The 19,234-nt window shown below is 62.4% G+C and overlaps 1 protein-coding gene across 4 annotated transcripts in view; it reads left to right on the top strand.

Annotated features, from left to right (window-relative positions):
• Positions 1 to 15,231, top strand: part of KNDC1 (kinase non-catalytic C-lobe domain containing 1) — a 60,436-nt gene extending 45,205 nt beyond the window's left edge. For 2 of the 4 annotated variants that reach the window (XM_045068750.1, XM_045068749.1), the window contains 13 exons: positions 615 to 708; positions 787 to 884; positions 998 to 1,218; positions 3,857 to 3,970; positions 4,805 to 4,952; positions 5,066 to 5,245; positions 5,794 to 5,997; positions 6,520 to 6,602; positions 6,880 to 7,030; positions 10,498 to 10,620; positions 10,708 to 10,767; positions 11,520 to 11,677; positions 13,193 to 15,231. In XM_045068750.1, the coding sequence (XP_044924685.1) occupies positions 615 to 708; positions 787 to 884; positions 998 to 1,218; positions 3,857 to 3,970; positions 4,805 to 4,952; positions 5,066 to 5,245; positions 5,794 to 5,997; positions 6,520 to 6,602; positions 6,880 to 7,030; positions 10,498 to 10,620; positions 10,708 to 10,767; positions 11,520 to 11,677; positions 13,193 to 13,424 (1,866 nt within the window). In that variant the 3' untranslated portion in view covers positions 13,425 to 15,231. Of the gene's footprint in view, positions 1 to 614; positions 709 to 786; positions 885 to 997; positions 1,219 to 3,856; positions 3,971 to 4,804; positions 4,953 to 5,065; positions 5,246 to 5,793; positions 5,998 to 6,519; positions 6,603 to 6,879; positions 7,031 to 10,497; positions 10,621 to 10,707; positions 10,768 to 11,008; positions 11,266 to 11,519; positions 11,678 to 12,172; positions 12,301 to 13,192 lie in introns of those variants that run through there. The other 2 variants (XR_006603155.1, XM_045068751.1) reach the window with 2 other exon arrangements.
• The last annotated feature ends 4,003 nt before the right edge of the window (positions 15,232 to 19,234 follow it).

Genomic DNA, 19,234 nt, shown 5'->3' with positions numbered 1-19,234 from the left:
TGCAAGAGCAGTAGCTTCTCATTGGCTGGGCCCTGACCGCCTCCCATTGGCTGGGCCGTGAGCGTCTCTCATTGGCTGGGCCCTGACCGCCTCCCATTGGCTGGGCCGTGAGCGTCTCTCATTGGCTGGGCCCTGACCGCCTCCCATTGGCTGGGCCGTGAGCGTCTCTCATTGGCTGGGCCCTGACCGCCTCCCATTGGCTGGGCCGTGAGCGTCTCTCATTGGCTGGGCTGTTGCCGGGGCAGGAGGAAACCGTCCCGGTCCATCCCGGCCGGCTAGAGCCCCAGGTCCCCCTGCAGGGTCCCGCGGGCGCGGCCGAGCGCCCCCCGCCCCCCGCTAGCCTCCTCCCCGCACTGCAGCGAGGTTTCCCTTCCCGTTGGCTGGTCCCCTCGTCCGAACTCACGTCCCCCGGGGCGCACACAGACACCTTTCTGTGGCTGCATGACTATCCCTGCGAGGTCCCTAGGAACCCTGGTGTCCCCGCGTGGGACGTGTCCCGCGCTCTGGCTCTGTGCGGGCCCCGAGGGGAGGCCGCGCTCTGGCTCTGTGCGGGCCCCGAGGGGAGGCCGGCTTCCGCGAGCGCGCCGGGCCATCGCGGGCTCTTTCCTGGCCAGGAGCTGGAGCAGCAGCTGCTGATGGAGAAGAGGAACCACCGGAAGACCCTGAAGTTCTACCAGAAGCTCCTGCAGAAGGAGAAGCGCAGTAAAGGTAGCGGCGGCTCCCGGGGGGCTGGGTGTGGGGGCAAGGGCCTGGGGCCTGCTTTGTGGCAACTCTGCCCACCTCCAGGCTCCGAGGTGAAGACCATGCTGTCCAAACTGAGAGGGCAGCTGGAAGAAATGAAGTGCAAAGTGCAGTTCCTGGGACTGGTCAAGAAGTATCTGCAGGCAAGTCTGCCCGAATCCCTGCCCCCCACCCCGGGTCAGTAGCAGGTGACCCAGCACCCTGGCAGCACAGGCCAACCAGATGAAGGCAGCTCGCTTCCCCCCACAACACACAGGTCATGTATGCCGAGCGGTGGGGCCTGGAGCCCTGCGCCCTGCCTGTGATCGTGAACATCTCGGCCGCCCACTGTGACACGCTGGATTTCAGCCCCCTAGACGAGTCCTCATCCCTCATCTTCTACAACGTCAGCAAGCACCCGCGAGGCGGCAAGCAGAGGAAGGCCCGCGTCCTACAGGCCGGCACACCTCTGGGGCTCATGGCATACCTCTACTCCAGGTGCGGCTGCCCATGCCCCAAGCAGGCAGTTGGGCCTGTGAGATCCCCTGGACCCCTTGATGCCTTTTGAAAGCAAAAGGGAGACAGAAAAAAAGCAACAGGCCCCAAGAGGTGAATGAGGCGAGGAAAGTCTGCCTTCCCTCATCTGAGATGGGTTTATCCTTTTTTTCATTTAAAAAGTATTTTCATCAGAACTTTAAGCGGCCCATGTCAGCTGCCATCTGCCTTCTTCACCAAGCTCTTGGCCAGACCTGCACCTGGAGTTGCAGGGGCACCCAAGCAGGTGCTGGGGAATGCAGCCACGCACAATCAACCTCCCAGGAGGCTTCTAAAACGAAACACACACAGGAGCCTCAGAGACATGCCTGGATCACAGCCACTGTGCTAGGTTAAAACACCCCATAATTAACTGTCCAGCTCCCCAGGGCCCACGAGGGAGCTTGGTCTCAGCATGCGTGTTGAATTATTTTTGCAGCCACTGTCTCTAGGCATGAGTGTGTGTGGTCATGAGACCCCCGAACAGATATGCAAGGCGTACGTACTCGCCCTGCAGCAGGGAAGACCAGCCCCTCACACCCAGGGTCACAGGCACCCCCAGCACACCCCCCAGACCCCTCCACCCTTGGCCCCTCCTGACCACCTGAGATTCCCTTGACGCAACAGCCTGGCAGCTCAGGGGTGGGTACAGACTACCTTCCCAGGCGGTGGTGGGAGGGCTCACCCAGTCTTGGCTTTGGGAGACCCATGACACACTTAGGAACCCCCAAGGCCTTCTTTGCGCTGGAGGCTCTGGAGACCCAGAACTGATGGTCAGGTGTCAGCAGGAGACACTGGAGGCTATTGGGGAACAGGGAAGTCTCTGAAAGCAGGAGCCTGCCAGTCCTCTGAGGACAGCAGTCTCTTCCCACGCAACCTGAACTCCCAAGGTGGGCTGCACCTGGCTGTGCTGGGAGCCTTCCACTGGCGGATGGCCCAGGTAGACCTTTGCAAGATGGGTATACAACGCAAACACAAACCAAGGCCTGGCTGTGTGATTACAGGAGACGTGTGTACATGTGTCTGCATGTGTATGAGCAGTGTGTGTGTGTGTGTGAGAGAGTGTGAGTGGGGGTGTGTATTTGCATGGGTGTGTGTGTGCACATGGCATATGTGCATGGGCGTGTTGTGTGCATGTGTGATGTGTGAGAGGGGTGCACATGTGTGTGCTATGCATGTGGGTGGTGTATGCATGTGTACGTATGTACATGGTATGTATGCATGTATGGGTGTGAGCGGGCTGTGTGCATGTGTGCTAGGTGTGTGAGTGGGGGTGTAAGTGAAGTATTTGTGTGCATGTAGGAGCATGTAAGTAGGGTATGGGATGTGTGTATATGTGCATGCATGGGTGCTGTGTGCATGTGGGGGGTGTGAGTAGGGTGCGTGTATGCGTGTTATGGTGTGTGAGTGAGGTATGTGTGTGTGAGTATATGTGCACATGTGGGGGTGTGAGTGTGTGCATATGTGCATGGGGGTGGGTATGTGCATGTGAAGGTATGAGTAGGGTATGGGGGTGAGTGGGGTGTGTGCGTACGTATGTTAGTGTGTGTGCGTGGAGGGTGTGAGTGGGGTGTGTGTACATGCATGGGTGTGGGGGGGTGTGAGTGAGTTGTGTGTGTGTGCACGGGTGTGTGCGTGGGGGTGTGAATTGGGTTTGTGCGCACATGCATGGGAGTGTGTGTTGAGGCCTATTGTGTGGTGTGCTGTGTGTGTGTGCATAGGATCTCCAATGACAGGAGGGTCTTCACTCGCGAAGGCTGTGGTTTATCCTCACAGGCTGGGCCTGACCCCAGCCACAGCACCCCCAGCCCACAGAAGCCCCAGGGTGACCAGGTGGCTGGCCCCCCTCATTCTTCGGACACCAGGCCTCAGCTCTGCAGCACATCTTCCAGTGGCTAGGGAGGCGGCCTTGCCAGCACCTACACGCCTTCCTTGTTTCTGGAACTCAGTCACTGACCTGCATGGTGTCACCTGACCTCAGGCTCTCTGGGGCACCCCTGTGGGTGGGGGACACTCAGTGAAGGGTAAGGACCCTCATTCCCTCAACTACCTGGTTTTGTCCTGAGGAAACTGTGAACCTCGGGGCACAGATTGCTGCTCTCATTTCTAACGCCGTGAGTTCCAGTATGGGGGCTGGGGCCGCCGCATGCGCATAGGAGATTTCTGAGTAGGTTCTAGAAGCAGATAGTGAGGGTGCCTCCAAAATCAATGGTGAAGAAGGTCCTCTCACCAGAAACAGTTGGGGGTCGCTCCTGTTACCAGCACCCCGCGTGCACCTTTTACTTCCCCGAAGGGTTCTCTTGCCCACCATCCTGCCGGCATGGGCACACGTGTGCACACGCTCACACACACAACTCACGCCTTCACATTCACGCACGTTCACACGCGTGCCCTCTCACACATTCGCCCCAGAACCGCTAATGAAGGCTGCAGGGAGCCGGGCCCCCCCAGCTTTCCTGTGGCACAGGGAAGGTCTGGTGGGGGGACTGGCTACTCGCGTGCACAGGGAGAACCCACGAGCCGGGGGCCTGGCCCCGGGTCGGCAGGGCCGGAGGACGCGCCGCGGCCGGGCCTGTGACCTGACCACCCCTCTCCACCCCAGCGACGCCTTCCTGGAGGGCTACGTGCAGCAGTTCCTCTACACTTTCCGCTACTTCTGCACACCCCAGGACTTCCTGCACTTCCTCCTGGACCGCATCAACAGCACCCTGTCCAGGTACGGCCGCGGGCCCCGGGCCCCACAAGGGCCACACAGCCCAGGGTGGACCCCGTGGCGCCCCGTTAGTGACCATGAAGGGCGACGGGGTCCCCAGTGACCCTGACGAGGATGGGGGCAGAGCCGGGTGGGAGAAGGGAGAACACGGACAGGGCCACGGGGTCCTGAGGGAGGGGAAGCCGCAGCAGGAGGGGCGCATGGCCAGAGAGAGGCCTCGGCTCTGGAGGCCTTGAGGATCGGGGAAGGCTGAGGGTAGGGGCAGGACAGGTAGCAAGGTGGCTGGGGGGGGGCACGCCCATCCACTGGATGGGGGCAGCCCAGGGGGAGGAGGGCCCTGCCAGCCCTCAGCCGGGGGCTGGAATCCTGGGATCGGGGAGCTACAGGGACGTGGCACCGCCAGATTCCCCCTGCACTCCCTCCCTGGGGGCAGGGACTCACAGGAGAGACGCCGGCCTGTGGAGCCCAGCTCCCACCTCACCTCTTGCTCGAGTGTCCGCACACTGCCTCCCAGACCCCGGGCGTCTCAGGCCCTGGCTGCAGGAGGTGACAAATGCTCCAGGACTGGGCTCCAGGCAAGGGCGGAGGAAAGCAGCAGGTTCCTGCCCAGTCACCGAGCCTGTGGCCCAGCTGTGCAGCTCCTGCCTCTCCTGTCCCCTGAGACAGGAGGGTTGTGCAGAACTAGCCCTGGAAGGCAGAGCCACGCTCAGAACCCACTCATGCCCCTGTGCTCGGCGGGGTGACTGCCGCCTGCCATGTGCCTAGTGCAGCAGACGGACCTGCCACGGCCAGCCGGTGGCCCCCACATGACTCAGGCCTCCTCCCCTCTGCCTGCAGGGCCCACCAGGACCCCACCTCGACCTTCACCAAGATCTACAAGCGGAGCTTCTGCCTCCTGCAGGCCTGGCTGGAGGACTGCTACGCGGTGGATTTCACGCGGAACTCCGGGCTCCTGAGCAGGCTGGAGGACTTCATCTCCTCCAAGGTGACCCGGGGCAGAGCACCCGAGCAGCCCCTGCACCGCCACGGGCCACACTCGGGCGCTCAGAGCCGCCACCCCGCTCTGGGGGCAAGTGACCGCTTTGTGCTCCTGCCCAGATCCTGCCCCTGGACGGCTCCGCCGAGCACCTGCTGGGCCTCCTGGAGGTGGGCACTGACCGGCGGGCCGAGGGCTCCTTGCGCGGCACCGACCTGGAGGACCCCAAGGAGGCCGAGGACGACGCCAGACCTCTCAATGCCCTCTGTAAGAGGCTCTCAGAAGACGGCATCTCCCGGAAGGTGGGGGCCTTTCCCAGGCAGGGCAGCTCCCGGCACTCAGCCTGAGCTCAGAGAACAGGGAGCGTGCACGCCCACACACGCCCACGCACACGTGTGAGCACACACAGGCCCCCCAAGTTGCTGGTCCTGGGCACTGGCCCAGGAGGGTGGCACTGCCCTTCCCACCTCGCTCCGTGCAAGACCAGGTGCTCAGATGACCTAACGTTCTGACCCTCGGGCCAGAGGTCTGGGTGGAAGAAACCATTGTCGGGAAATGGCCTGGGATGTGAGCCGGGTCTGTGGGGACCTGTCCGTGATGTCAGGGGATGGCCCCAAATCCCAGTGCCTCCGTCCCTGGGGGACCTGCTGAAGTGGCTGGGACAGGTGTCCTTGAGCCAGCACGGCCCCAGCGGGAGGGGTTTGCTCTGTGGCTCTACCTGAGATGGCCCGAAGGGTCCCGGACCCGGAGGCAGCCTGCACCCCCTCCAGCGCTCCACCCCCAGAGGCTGCCCCCAGGCAGGACCAGCTGTGCCAGCGGCCCTTCAGCACAGCCTGCCCTTGCCCTGCAGAGCTTCCCCTGGAGGCTGGCCCGGGGCAACGGGCTGGCCCTGCCGCACAAGGAGCGCCAGTACACCATCGCGTCCGCCCTGCCCAAGCCCTGCTTCTTCGAGGACTTCTACGGCCCCTATGCCAAGGCCAACGAGAAGGGGCCCTACTTCCTGACTGAGTACAGCACCCACCAGCTCTTCAGCCAGCTGACATTGCTGCAACAGGTGTTGGGGGCCGCCGGCCGGCCCCGGGGGAGGGGGGATGGTGCCCCCCGGGGCGGAGGGTGAGGGCCTGTGCGCAGCTCCCCCGCAGGGGCGTCCTGAGGAGGGATGCTCTGGTGCTAGAGAGAGGTTTGCGGGAGGGACGTGTGGAGGGCAGGGAATGGGGCCAGAGGCACAGGCAGGGGCTGTGGGGAGGACACCCGGAAGGGCCGCGGCGGCAGCAGACCCTCCCCTGCCACCTGCCCCGCCGTCCCGACACGCCCATCTTGCAGGCACTGGAGGCGCCCTGCGGGCTCCTCCTTCCTGGCTCCTCAGCTCCCCCAGCCCCGCCCCCAGGCACCCCACCCTGTGGCACCCCCTCCAACCCCCGCCATCCTGGGCCCTGTGTCACTTGGCAGGAGACAGTAGTGATGGTGACCCCAGTGATCCTACCTAGGGTCATGGCAGCCGGGCAGCGAGGACCCCCCGAGACACGGCCCGGTCCGCGAGGAAAGGACCGAGCGTCTGTGTCGTTGTCTCCAACAGGAATTATTTCAGAAGTGCCACCCTGTCCACTTCCTGAACTCCCGGGCCCTGGGCGTCATGGACAAAAGTGTGGCCATCCCCAAGTGAGTGTTCACCTGTGGGGCGTCACCCTAGAGTCCTGGGACAGGTGGCTGGTGGAAGGGTCTTGGGGACCTCATCGGAGTGTCTCGTGGACTCTCGTGACCAAAGGGAGACACCGGTGTCGTGAACGGCCCCGGAGCCGGGCCCTCCCCTCTCCCCGCGCCCATCCTGCGCCCACCCCCACCCCCGTGGATCCAGAGAGACCCTGCAGCCCCAGGGCCGGGCAGGGCCACCTCCACGTGTCCTCCTCGCCACCATGTGCACCCGGGTCTCTTCCAGAGCCGGCTCCTCCGACTCCCTGTCGGCCAAGACCTGCAGCTTGTTTCTGCCCAGCTACGTCCAGGACAAGTACCTGCTGCAGCTCCTGCGCAGCGCAGATGATGTCAGCACCTGGGTGGCGGCGGAAATCGTGACCAGCCACACGTCCAAGGTGGGTGCCTCGGCAGCTGCCCCCTCAGAGGAGGGTTGGGGCATCGCCGCTCGGGCACACAGTGCCTCCCGTGGAACCCAGTCGCACGTTCTCCAAGCACCGGGAATCCACAGGCCCGACCCCAGGCCAAGGGGGAAAGTGGCGTCTCAGCTTCTGTCGGTGGCACCAGACGCTGTCCAGCTGTCCAGTGTGTGCCGCCGGCCACGCCCTGGTTTCTCGCCACTCTTCCGTCTCACAAACGCACACTGGCTCTGGTCACCGTGACCAGCCTCTCCTCCAGGGGCCTTGCACGCGTGTGTACTCTCTGCTACACCCATGGTCTTCCACAGACACACCCCTTCACACACGTTCCCTCACACTCACACCGTGGCTTTCCTGGTCATCATCTCGGACGCACAGAGATCCTCCTGCCCCGTAGATCTCCTTACTGGCTCCCTGACACATGCTCCGTCACACAGTCCCTGACACACGCGCCCCCTCCCCCACACCCACGCACACGGACCCTCCCGGCTCACGCTCAGGCTTCAGTCAGAGCGTCGCCCTCGGGGCTCCGTCCACACTCCCGCCCGAGTCAGGTCCCAGGGCTAGGAACCGTGACTCCCAGGTGTCCCCCGAACCCGGACCATCCGAGGGTGGGGACCCGCTCGGTCACTGCGGCGTCCACCACAGGCAGTGCGGGGTGTGTTCTCGGCCTGCGAGACTCAGGTCGGCCCGTCGAGGCCAAGCGCTTGCTGCTCTGGGGCCTCTTCTAGGGCCTTGGGGCCTTGGCCAGGACAGAGGGTGTCTCAGCCTCGGCCACTCACCTGCTTCAGGCCGGGTGCTGCACAGGCCAAGGGGGACAGTCCCCTGCCTCGGAGCCGGCACCTCGCTCCAAGCTCCCGCCGCTCAAGAGGGCCGGGGGGACAGAGGGCCCCGGTCCCTGGTGCGTGTGCGCCTCCGGCCCGCCGACGCCCTGTCCCTGAGGCCTCCAGCTTCCTGCCGCCCGAGGCTGGCAGTGGACGGCGGGTCCCTGGAGTCCTGCCCAGTGACGTGGAACATGAGGAAGGACAGTCGGGACCCCTCGGGCTCCTCTTGTGAAACAGAAGCCCCTTCCCACGGGGGCCCCACCCCGCTGAGGGCCGCTGCGGCTACACGGCGGACCCCGGCCCCAGCACCAGGTCCCCTCAAGCACGATCCCCACCAGGGCTGGCCCGGGCAGAGCGTTGGGGGGACACGGAGGGGTGGGGGCGCCTCTGTTCCGCCCCGGCTGCCCCCGGCCCTCGGAGGCCGCCCCCCTCATCCGACAGCAAAGCGCAGGTGAGTCTGTTCCGGCATCACCGGCCTCCGCAGCTGGTTTTGCTTTTTCTAACGTCCCCCGTGTGTCGGCTCACCCGGACGCGCAGCCATTAGCACTCGCAGCTCCTGCTTTTCCCCTCTGGGGGGAGCTTCCAGGCTTTAGGGGTTTGTCGGCGGCACACTGACCCACCCTCCTTTGTGCCAGGATGCGGGGACAGCTTAACGACTTAGCATTGTCCCTAGCGGCATCAGGATGTAGCTTCCCGAAATCAGGTCTGCAGACGGGGCCATCTGCGGTCCTTTCCTGACCTCGGCTTCCCAGGGTCTTCCTCCGCCGGAGCCCCCAGAAAGAGGGAGGCCGGGTGCCCTCCCAGCCTGAGGGAGAAGCTGGGCTCTGGGTCCCGAGCCTGCAGGCGCCCTGCCCAGCAGGGCAGCACGGAGCGCGGACACACGCGCTGGCCTGCGTGCTCGACGGGGCCTTCGGCGGACGGACACGTGGTCGTGGGCGCCCAGCTTAGAAGGGCAGGAAGGACTCGTGGGGACGCGGGGGCAGAACTCCATCCACGGTCGTGGAAGGCTTCCCGCATCCCCGTAAGCAAGGACAGAACGACCGACGAGTGGCCGCGGCCCTTCCACAGACCTGCTTGCCGCCTGCTGGCCCGCCGTCTCCCGGGCTGTGTGCTGCTTACTGTGACGTCAGAACAACCCAGAAGACTGACTTTTGTATTTGTGAACTGTGGTCAAGAAAAGAGCTAAAAGTCAAATTTTGAGCCAGAGACTGCGACTGTGTGATGACGGTCCCGGTGGCCGCCGCGCGGTCCGTGCAGGCGGCGCAGCGCAGAGAGACCCGGTGCGGAAGGAAAACGCTGAAGCTCGTCGCCCTGAAGGAGAGCTCGCGGACTCTTTTTAGATGAAAAATGGTGGGCTTCAGTCTCATCAGGCAGTCTTACGTGGGCTGGAACACGGCTGCCAAAGATGTCCGTCCACAGGCAAATGGGTGAACAAGACGGTCTGTCTGTCCTGCGGACTCGAGCCCCGGTTCAACGAGGAGTGAAGCCCTGACACAGGCTAGAGCGCGCATGAGCCTGGGGGACAGGACGGGGGGCGGCCAGTCACAGAAAAACACACGCCACGTGGCGCCAGCCTAGGAGGCCCCTGGGGTAGCCGAAGTCACACCCCGGAAAGTGGAAGGCTGGGGCCGGGGCTGGGGGCGAGGGACGGGGAGCGGGGCTCTGACGGCCGCCACACAAGGCAGACACATGTAAACTGTGGCACTAGCAGGCGAGCAGCTACTACTGAGCTGTACGAAAAACCGTTCAACAGCAGATTTTATGTTACGCATTTTTACCACATTTAAAAAAAAGAAAAGATGTGACGGAACAGTTTTCTCTGAAAGTGCTGGAAAGTATATTTTGCATCTATTTAAACGTATGAAGAAAAAATTGGGATGTCAACTTAAAAAGTATAAGCCGGTAAATGTCGTTCAAGATCCTTTAAGAGCCTGGTAAGCCGGTCAGCTGGGAAGCCACCATGGGGAGCCAGGGGCCATCTGTGCGACCACACAGGCAAGGCCAGGCCCGGGGAAGGGGAAGAGGCGTGTGGTTGGCACCTACAGACAATGCCCCACCTGAAGATCCCAGCCCTGGTGGCAGTTCGTGAGGCAGCTCTGAAAGGGTGCGCCCCATTAGGAATGAGAACCCCGTGGGCTGTTCCCGCCAGATCCGCTGACTGGCTAAGCACAGAGGAGTGGGGAGTGGGGGGACCCGCGGGAACAAAGCCACCCCACGCCCACGCCCATCAGGCTCTGGAACCCCGTGAGGGGTGGACCCCCCCAGGCAGAAAATGAGAAGAAGCTGCCGGCTCACCTCCCGTGGGCCCCCAGATGCACCCGCACTAGATGCGCCCTCCAGACGCCGAAGCTGTGCCCCTCCCCCGCATCTGACCGCCTGCTAGAGGTTTGTCTGGGGAGTGACCTGCCCTCGAGCAGTGAGGGTGACTTCTTTTCACATCTTTGTGCTTTCAAGTCATGCCTGTCCTCCTGCGTCTCCCGGCAACTCCTCTCGCCGGCCTGCTTCCCCCACGGGGCGCCCCTCACTGCCCTCGCGGCCGGGCGCTGGGTCACTCTGCTGGGCCCCCGGGCTGTCTCCCCGCTTGTGTCCCGCGGGAGGACTGAGTGTGGCCTCTGGTTCCAGCTGCAGGTGAATCTGCTGTCCAAGTTCTTGCTGATCGCGAAGTCTTGCTACGAGCAGAGGAACTTTGCCACAGCCATGCAGATCCTGGGAGGCCTGGAGCACGTGGCCGTGAGGCAGTCCCCCGTGAGTCGCCCCCCAGAGCCACGGGCTGCAGGCAGGCACGTGGGCAGTGGCGTGGCCGTGGGGGGCTCACCCGTGCTTTCATTTCAGGCCTGGAGAATTCTCCCCGCGAAGATAGCGGAGGTCATGGAAGAGCTGAAAGCGGTGGAGGTAGGGGCGCTGCGTGCGCACTTCTGGCCGCCTGGGGCCCCGGGGCTCCCCTACGGACGTTCTCTGTGCAGCCCTGGGCGGTCACTGGGCAGAGCTTGCTTGGCGGCCCCACGCCACCCCTGTCCCGAGTTGGTCTGGTCTTGCCCGTCTCCCCGCGGGGCAAAGACTGCAGGTACAGACGCCCGGAGGACCGACCGAGCGTGGCTGACCCACTGGCTTCCTTGCTTCTCTCCAAGTGCAGAGGCAGCCTCCCGAGATCTCGACTGAGGAGGCACTGGAAGGCTGGGCATCTCCCCAGAGGCGGCCCTGGGAGCCGACCGCCGCCCCAAACACCGCTCTCCGCAGGGCGGGTGGGCCGTGACTGTGGGCCGTGTGTGTCCTCAGTCGACACCACAAACAGGTCCTTCAAGTCGGGCAGCCTGGGTCACAGCCTCCTCGGGGCAGCTGGGTGGCCCGGCTATTTTCTGGAGCCCAGAGAGAGTAAGTTAGGAAACAAGTTTGCCATTTCTGATGGCGGGAAGTGTGTGGCTTTCTCATGGGCGTCCACATTCCCTTGGTATCTGCCAGCTGCAGACGTCCGGATGTCCAAGCCGGACCCCATCCTCCGCGGTACAGCGTGGACGGGGTGTGCATCAGGGCTGTCGCCTCCCTGCAGGGGCTGTCCCCGTGCCAACCGGGGTTGCCTGAGCCGAGCACCCCAGACTGACCCCTCCCCCGTCTCCCCCTGCCCACACCCCCAACTGGGCCCCCAGGTCTTCCTGAAGAGCGACAGCCTGTGTCTGATGGAGGGGCGGCGCTTCCGGGCACAGCCCACGCTGCCCTCGGCCCGCCTCCTGGCCATGCACGTGCAGCAGCTGGAGACGGGGGGCTTCACCATGACCAACGGCGCCCACCGGTGGAGCAAGCTCAGGTGAGGGGCCGGGCTCCCAGCAGACCCACAGGACCCTCGCACCGGCTGCATAGCACCCGTGGCCAGTCCTCTGCCCGGGCCGGTGGTGCCACGGTTCCCCTGCCTGGCACCCCTGGGGGCCCAGGACACCTGGGAGGTGCAGACTGGGGGCTGCTTGTGAAAACCACCATGGCGACCCCAGGCAAAGAGGGTCATGATCATCTCTGCCTCGGAAACCACAAGCTGCCTCCAGCCCTGCTCTCCTGGGGTCCCAGGCCTCCGTGGAGATGCCCCCCCACATCTCACCGGCCTGGGCCAGCCTCTCTCCCAGGCAGCCCCACAGCCTTGGACGCACCTGCCCGTCCACCCCCTGCGCCACCCACGCATGCAGACAGGGGAGGCCGGTCAGGCCGCGGTCCGGCTGCACACCCCTCAGGGTCAGGGCAGACCTCAGGAGGCACAGCCCAGGGGACTTGGAGCCCGGAGGTTCCGACCTCCTTCTGGCCACCAACTCAGTTTTTTAGGAGACAACACAGAGCACACTAGTCCGTGTTAGCAAAATGGAAACTAACCATCGGAGAGAAGGCCACGACCCAGAAGGAGCAAGGGCAGAGGCCCACTGCCAGCTCTTCACTCTGTTTTAGGTCTGGATGTATGTTCATGTCTGTCTGTATTTATCTGCGGGAGAGAGAGATGGGTGGGGCGGGGCAGAAAGAGAGAGAATTCTGCGCAGGCTCCATGCCCGGCGCAGAGCCCCACGCGGGGCTCACTCTCAGGACCTGGATGGAGATCGCAACCTGAGCTGAAATTAAGAGTCGGACACGTCGCTGACTGAGCCACCCAGGCACCCCACATGTTTGCCTTTTAATGACCAAAGTGCCGTCCTTCCTACGGGAGGTGCTGTCTCTTTACCCACAGTCAGGGTGAGAACATCTGTCTGCACAGTCCACAGCCTCCCCCGGGCAGAATTACCGACTTCTGCTTCGTGATCCCAGTTCCCTTGGATGACACCCGAGGGTGTGCTGGTCACAGTCCCCTTCCCGCTCTCCAGGCCAGCGAGCCCCAGCTCACAGCCTTGGCCAATGCCCAGGGCGTAAATACTTGGGTGACGGAGGCTCTTGATGTCCCTGAACACGGAGCTGGGGAGAAACACATGCCCAGGGACCCCTAAGCACATCCTGACTGACCTGCGTCTGTCTGGCTCCTCCGTCGCGGCCCAGGCGCTGACACTGGGGTGTGCTCCCGTCAGAACCCTTAGCACCAACCAGGACCAGCACAGCTTTTCAGTACATGTTTACGGACTGAAGAGTGGCTGCCTGGACCGACGGGCAGAAGGACGAACAGAGGGCGGGCGGGGGTGCAGGCGGGCAGGCGGGCCCGAGTACTGAAATGAGATCGGGCCTTGGGAATAAGTATAGAAAACTGAGCCCAGAGTTTGTACCGGAAGAGGCGTGGGTTGGATACTCCTGGGACACGCTGGGAACTGACCGGCACAGGCTCGTGCAGACTGACGGCTCACTTCTTCTCCCTGCACAGAAACATAGCCAAGGTGGTGAGCCAGGTGCACGCGTTCCAGGAGAACCCCTACACGTTCGCGCCCGACCCCAAGCTGCAGTCCTACCTCAAGCAAAGAATCGCACGCTTCAGTGGGGCTGACATCTCCATTTTAGCCGCAGACAACAGAGCCTCCTTCCACCAGATCAGCAACGAAAAGCACTCCCGGAAAATCCAGGACAAGTTACGGAGAATGAAGGCCACGTTTCAATAATGGGGACAGCGGGTCTGGTGTGGATTCCAAAGCGAGGACCGACCCGGGTAGAAAAGAGGCGCCTGCTTGCTGTCCCAGACCCAGAAGGCCCCAGCAGCGCGGCTCCTGCCGCCGCAGACGAGGGAGCCTGACCGCGGCGCAGGAGCTGGGGCTCCGCCTGGGCGGCAGGGTGCATGCCCGGGGGGCACCGGGAGGCAGAGGCTCAAAGGCCCGGCTGAGCCGGAGAGGACGGGCTCCAGTGCAGGTCGGGGTGCTTCTGCTAGTGTAAAACTCTATTTAAAAATTAAACAGAAATAGAATACGTGGACTCCCCAGGAGCCACATACCATTCACACTTCTTAACTATAAACCCACTCTTACTCAACTCTCCAGGGATCCTGCCCCCCAAAACTCCACAGCCACCCACCCCGAGTCAGAGCACTATTTTCACGAGTCTGGCTTATGTCTGCTCAGCAACCAAGGACCAAAATGACCTCTGACCCCCACACCAACCACAGGGTTCCAGGGGTTTCCAAAACCTTCCAGTGGGGCCCTGAGGCTTCTCAGTGGCCCAAGTGCCAACCCGGGTCCACATTCCTACTCCCATGCCCAGACCTACCCCCAACACTCCAGCCTCCCCCTCCCTTCCACTCAGACCCTCCCAAACCCCCGCCACCCTCTCTCAGACCGTTCTGCACACCCCAGACTTCCCCGACCCCTCCTTCCAGACCACTCTAGGGGCCCAGCTCAGCTCTTCCCCATACCAGCCCGGATGGGGGTACCTGAGCTTCGCAGGCCCTGTCCCAGCAGGCCTGAAGGGGTCTCATCCTGACCCAGCCTCTGGCTGCTGGCGAGCCTGTCCCAGCTCCACGCCGGCAGCCCCCCAGTGCCCGTGGCCCCGCGCACCCTCCAGCCTTGCCAACCCCCGCCACTTAGAACAGCTCCAGGTACGGCCTGCCAGGCTCTGCGTCCTAGCCAAGCACACCGGACACAGACTCGGGCCTCCTAGCCAAGCACACCGGACACAGACTCGGGCCTCAGGGGCCCTGGGAGCACCCCTAGTCCCACCCAGTTGCCCGGGGGCTCAGGCCTAGGGCCCACGCCATCTGCTTCAGCAGCCACACATGCCCCGCGCCTAGGCTCTGCTCACCCTCACCCCGCTTTGTTGGCACGGCGGCAGCAATGACGTTTGCCGCTTGGACGGTACCAGGCTCTTCCCCCAGGGCTCCGTTCCCCAGCAGCTGGCGTTGGGCATCTGTCTGCTCAGCGGGTGAAAGGCACCCTTGGCCGGAGGCACCAGGGCCAGGACGGTGTGGCAGATGGCGCGGAGGATGGCGCGGTGGCATCCATCGCGCCTGGGAGCTCAGACCCTGGGCACCCCCCTGGGCACCAGTGCTCTCACTTCGCAAACTGCTGGGAGACCCCAGGTGGCTCTCTCGTTTCGGAGTCAGGGATTCTCTGGAACACGCAGCTGGTGGTGTTTCTGGAAGTCCGCTCCTTGTGCTTGAACTGCAAGTCTGTCGCCTCCAGCTGTCTCCCAGAGACCGTCCAGAACAGGGGAGGGACACGTGCACCAGCCGTGCAGACGGGGTTTGCCTTCGTGCGATGTCTGGGGTCGTCCTGAACAACACCTGTGTTCTCAGACGCCGACCTGAACACAGGTAGTGTCACTGAGCCTGAAACTGAGTCAGCGTCTGGCGCAAACAAACATTCCGATCCTAACGATTCCTTCACGGGGAAGTGACCGGGCCTTCAGCTTAAGCACGACCGTCTGCATGTCGCCCGAATGTCACCGGCACAGATTTCTAAATAAAATCATTTCTACCGATGGCTTCCATGGGCCTCATTTTGTCTGTCTCCAAAGTGAGCCTTGCTTTTGGGGTCAGGGTGGGCTCCTCCGTGGCCAAAGACAACTGCAGGGGTGCTCCCGAAGGCACAGGGGACGAGTCCCAGCCACAGCCGCGTCCTTGGGTGGCACAGACAAGGGCCAGATCTGCTTATTCACTGAATTCAGGGTCCGCCACAACCAAACCCTGGAGCCCCTGTGAGCAAGCTGCCAGAAACGTTACCTGCAAACCACCCAAGACAGCTGAGCCACGAAGGCCTCACGGCACACAGCTCCAGAGCTGCTCTGCCACAGACTCTGCCCAGCCCCAGCCAGTCCCACGTGGCAGGCCCCAAGCTGCAGCGGGCCACCAACCTCACCAGAGCCTAAGGGCAGGACAACCTGCCCCCTCCCTCCCCTGGGTGAGGCAGGGCTGTTCCCTCCAGGCCCGCATTGTGAAGGGTCCGGATAGACAAGCTCAGGACCGGGGGGCACTGCAAAAGGCGGGGTGGAAGACCACGGGTGCAAAGACTCTGGGGACTTCAATGGCCGATGTGTCCCATGGCAGAATCATCTGGGGATGTCCCTGCAGTGAGTGATGAAGTCCTCTGTGGGGCAGGGCCGTCCCAGCAGAGTAAAAGCCCTTCGTAGTAGCGGCCTCCGTGAGGGGGTTCTGGCGTCCCCGTTGTGGGCGGGTGGGTGGTTTCGGTCCTCACCACCTTCAGGTCACAGAACCCCCGTGTCGCTTCCTTCCTGGGACTGAGGAAGGCCGCGCAGACCAGGGTCTCCCTCCACTTCACTGGTCTAATCGAATCAATGGGTTTTCCTTTAGGTGACTTGACAGCTCGTGACCCCTTAGGACCCCGACGAGGCAGGCTTCCCAGGTCCCACGGCCACGTCGCCCCTCCTACTCCACATGGAGGCTGGCTCGGTGCACCGATGCTCTGGGGGCAGACCCCACTATGCGCGACGTCTGACCACCCCCAAGACTGCCACACTGTGCAAGCCCAAGGTAACCCTAACGGGCTGAGAGGAGATGGAGAGAAATGTGTGGCCAGCCGGCCCAAGAGCCGCCTGTGGAGCCCAGGCCCTGGCCTGGGAAATGGCACCCAGGCAGGAGGGAACGCCCAGCCGCGCACCTGCACCTGGGTCCCAGCTCCCAGCACAGCACCAGCAGCATAACCGCACCGCGTCCGGCTTACTCCGTGCTAACCCTCAGTCGTCTGCTATGCACTGTGGGGTGCATGGGCTATCTGTTCCCTGACGGGCTTCTGGTCTGTGTAAGGGGACCCCGTCCGCGGGCCCGCCCACCAGGGTGCCCTTGCAGACGGGCGGTTTGGGGTCGCTTCCTATGGCTGCTACTGCTTTGAAGCCCGCTCTACAGGAGTGGGGGTTCTCGGGGGTACATGGTGCCAGGAGCTGTCCCATCTCTTTACCCTTTGGGGAGCTGACCTGCGCCACTGTGGGAAACAGCAGTTTGAAGGGAAAGGGTGCAGCCAAAGACCACACAGGACCACACTCCCGCCAGTGGACTGACCTCTTGCTAGAATCCTGATGAGCAATCCCAAAGCTCCCTTGCCTGCACACAAGGGCTCATCAGTAAGTAAGAACATCGTGCATGAGGTTGCCGGCCTCCTGCTGTCAGAGAAGGAGCGCCTCTGGTCTGTACCCCCAGATGCCAGCCGCACCCCCAAGTCGCGTCAACTAACGTCTCCGCACCTGCCCAAATAGACCCTGGAGGGAACTACTCCCCCCGGCACCAGTGGGCTGGAAGCAGTGACACCCCAGAAGCATCAGGTGCACCTTGTATCCGGATCCTGGACTGCAGATCTCATTTTCCAAACAAAAGGAACCAGAGGTTTTTGGAAAAGTGGCGGAAGGGCTGATTCTAGGACTGGAGTGGGGAAAGTCCAAGATGAATGGAAGAATCTGGTCGTGCCGCCAAGCAGAGATGTGCCGGGGCAGGGGTAGAGCATGTCAAAAGGACAAGGACGGGGCGCCTGGGGGGCTGTCATGAAGCATCTGTCTTTGGCTCAGATCAGGATCCCAGGATCCCGGGATTGAGCCCCGCATCAGGCTCCCTGCTCAGCAGTGGGAAGCCTGCTTCTCCCCCTCTCGCTGTCAAATAAATAAATTAAATCTTTAAATTTTTAAAATTTTTAATTTTATTTTTTTAATTTTTAATTTTAATTTAACTTAATTTAAATTTTTAAAATTTTAAATTTTAAATTTTAAAAATAAATTAAATCTTTTTTTTTTTTTATTTGACAGACAGATCACAAGTAGGCAGAGAGGCAGGCAGAGAGAGAGAGAAGGAAACAGGCTCCCTGCTGAGCAGAGAGCCCGACGCGGGACTCGATCCCAGGACCCTGAGATCATGACCCGAGCCAAAGGCAGCGGCCTAACCCACTGAGCCACCCAGGCGACCCAAAAATAAATTAAATCTTTAAAAAAAAAAAAAGGACACAAAACAAGAGGGAAAGGGGAAAAGAGCTGCGGCCATCGGAGCCCCTAACGCGACAGCACGGGACCGCCCCCGGGAACAGAACACCCGCGAGTCCCCTGAACAGGAAGAATTCCAGGAGATTCCCGAACAACACATGTATGTGTCCCCCGGAAGTGCAGCCTGGTGACCGGCCCCAGCTGCAGCGCAGGAGGGGGAAGCGGAGCGATGGGCACTGCTTGGACTCCTAGGTCTTCTTCCCGAAAGCCCACACCCGCAGGCTAATCATGAGAAGGCACAGGCCAGACCCAACTCGAGGGACACCCGCAAAGCACCTAACAGTGTCCTGCAAGTGTCAAGAACGCGGAAGAAGCGTGTGCTGCTGCCAGGGTCCGGAGGGGACAAAGGAGGCAGGGTGACCGAACGCACAGCAGTCCCCAAGACCGAGGCAGGGCAGGAAGGACATGTCTGTGCAAAACCTGGGGAACCCCGGAAAAACCCAAATGCAGTCTGCGGCTCTGCCGATGGTGCCATGCCCACGAGCTTCTCAGCTTGACAAAGGTGCCATGTCCCAGGGGACGCTGGTCACAAGGGACGCACAAGGACGCCGGCGCCTCCTCTGCCACCTGTAAATCTAAACTTGTCCCAGACTAAGACTGCTAGACCTAGTATGCAAAATAGAACTGAGTTTTGTTTATTGCTGCATTCAATGAGCTTGCTAAATTCATTCATTAATTCCAATAATGTGCTTGCAGATTATTTTGTATTTTCTATGTTTACAATCATATCACCTGCAAATAATGATGCTTTCACTTCCTCCTTTCCAATCTTTATAAACCTGACTCTTTTTTCTTGCCGTATTGCTCTGGCTAGACTTCTAGAACAACGCTGAACGGAACCAGGATGGGCACCCCTAACCCTGGTCGCAGGGGGCAAGGCTCAACCATCTGCGAGTCACGACGTGAGCCGTCGCTGCTCTTCATCAGAACAAAGCCGTGTTTCCTCTGAAGCGTGCGTCTGAGTGAGGACCCCGGCCTGAGCACGGGTCCTACGTCGGCGCTCTCAGGCTCGCGGCGGCGACCACACCTCCCGCGCACACTCTGCACCCCGCACGTGGGGCGGGGCCCGCACACCACCGCCTCCGCGAACCGCAGGCCCGGACGCACCTAAGGCAAAAGGGAGGGGCGCGGGGGCGCCTCCTGGAGCTGGAATGTTCTACGGCTCGCTCTCGGGGCGCTGAAAGGGCGCGGCACATGCGTAAAACCGGGTCGACCCTTGCGCGCCTGAGGCCGGCGGCCGCCTCCGTTTGCACCTCGGCGCCAGAGTTTGAAAAGGGCCGCCGTGAGGTTTCGCAGGCTGTCCCCGGTCAGGGCCCCGGCCGGCCCAAGTTAAAGTTGGCGGGCAGGGGGGGCGGGGCGGGGCGGGGCGCGCGGGGGCGGGCGGCGTAGACCCGCGCCGGCTCCGGCTCCTGCTCCCTCTCCAGCGAGCTCGCGTCCTCGGAGCGCGTGTGGGCGGCTTCTCTCGGGCCGCCGCCGCGACCCCGCGAGCTCCGCCGGCCCCGGG

Source organism: Mustela putorius, unplaced genomic scaffold (genome assembly GCF_011764305.1).
Source record: "Mustela putorius furo isolate JIRA1106 unplaced genomic scaffold, ASM1176430v1.1 tig00003909_pilon_pilon_pilon, whole genome shotgun sequence".
NCBI lineage: Eukaryota > Metazoa > Chordata > Mammalia > Carnivora > Mustelidae > Mustela > Mustela putorius.
The sequence above is the reverse complement of the archived record's forward strand: the minus strand, read 5'-3'. Positions and strand labels throughout refer to the sequence as shown.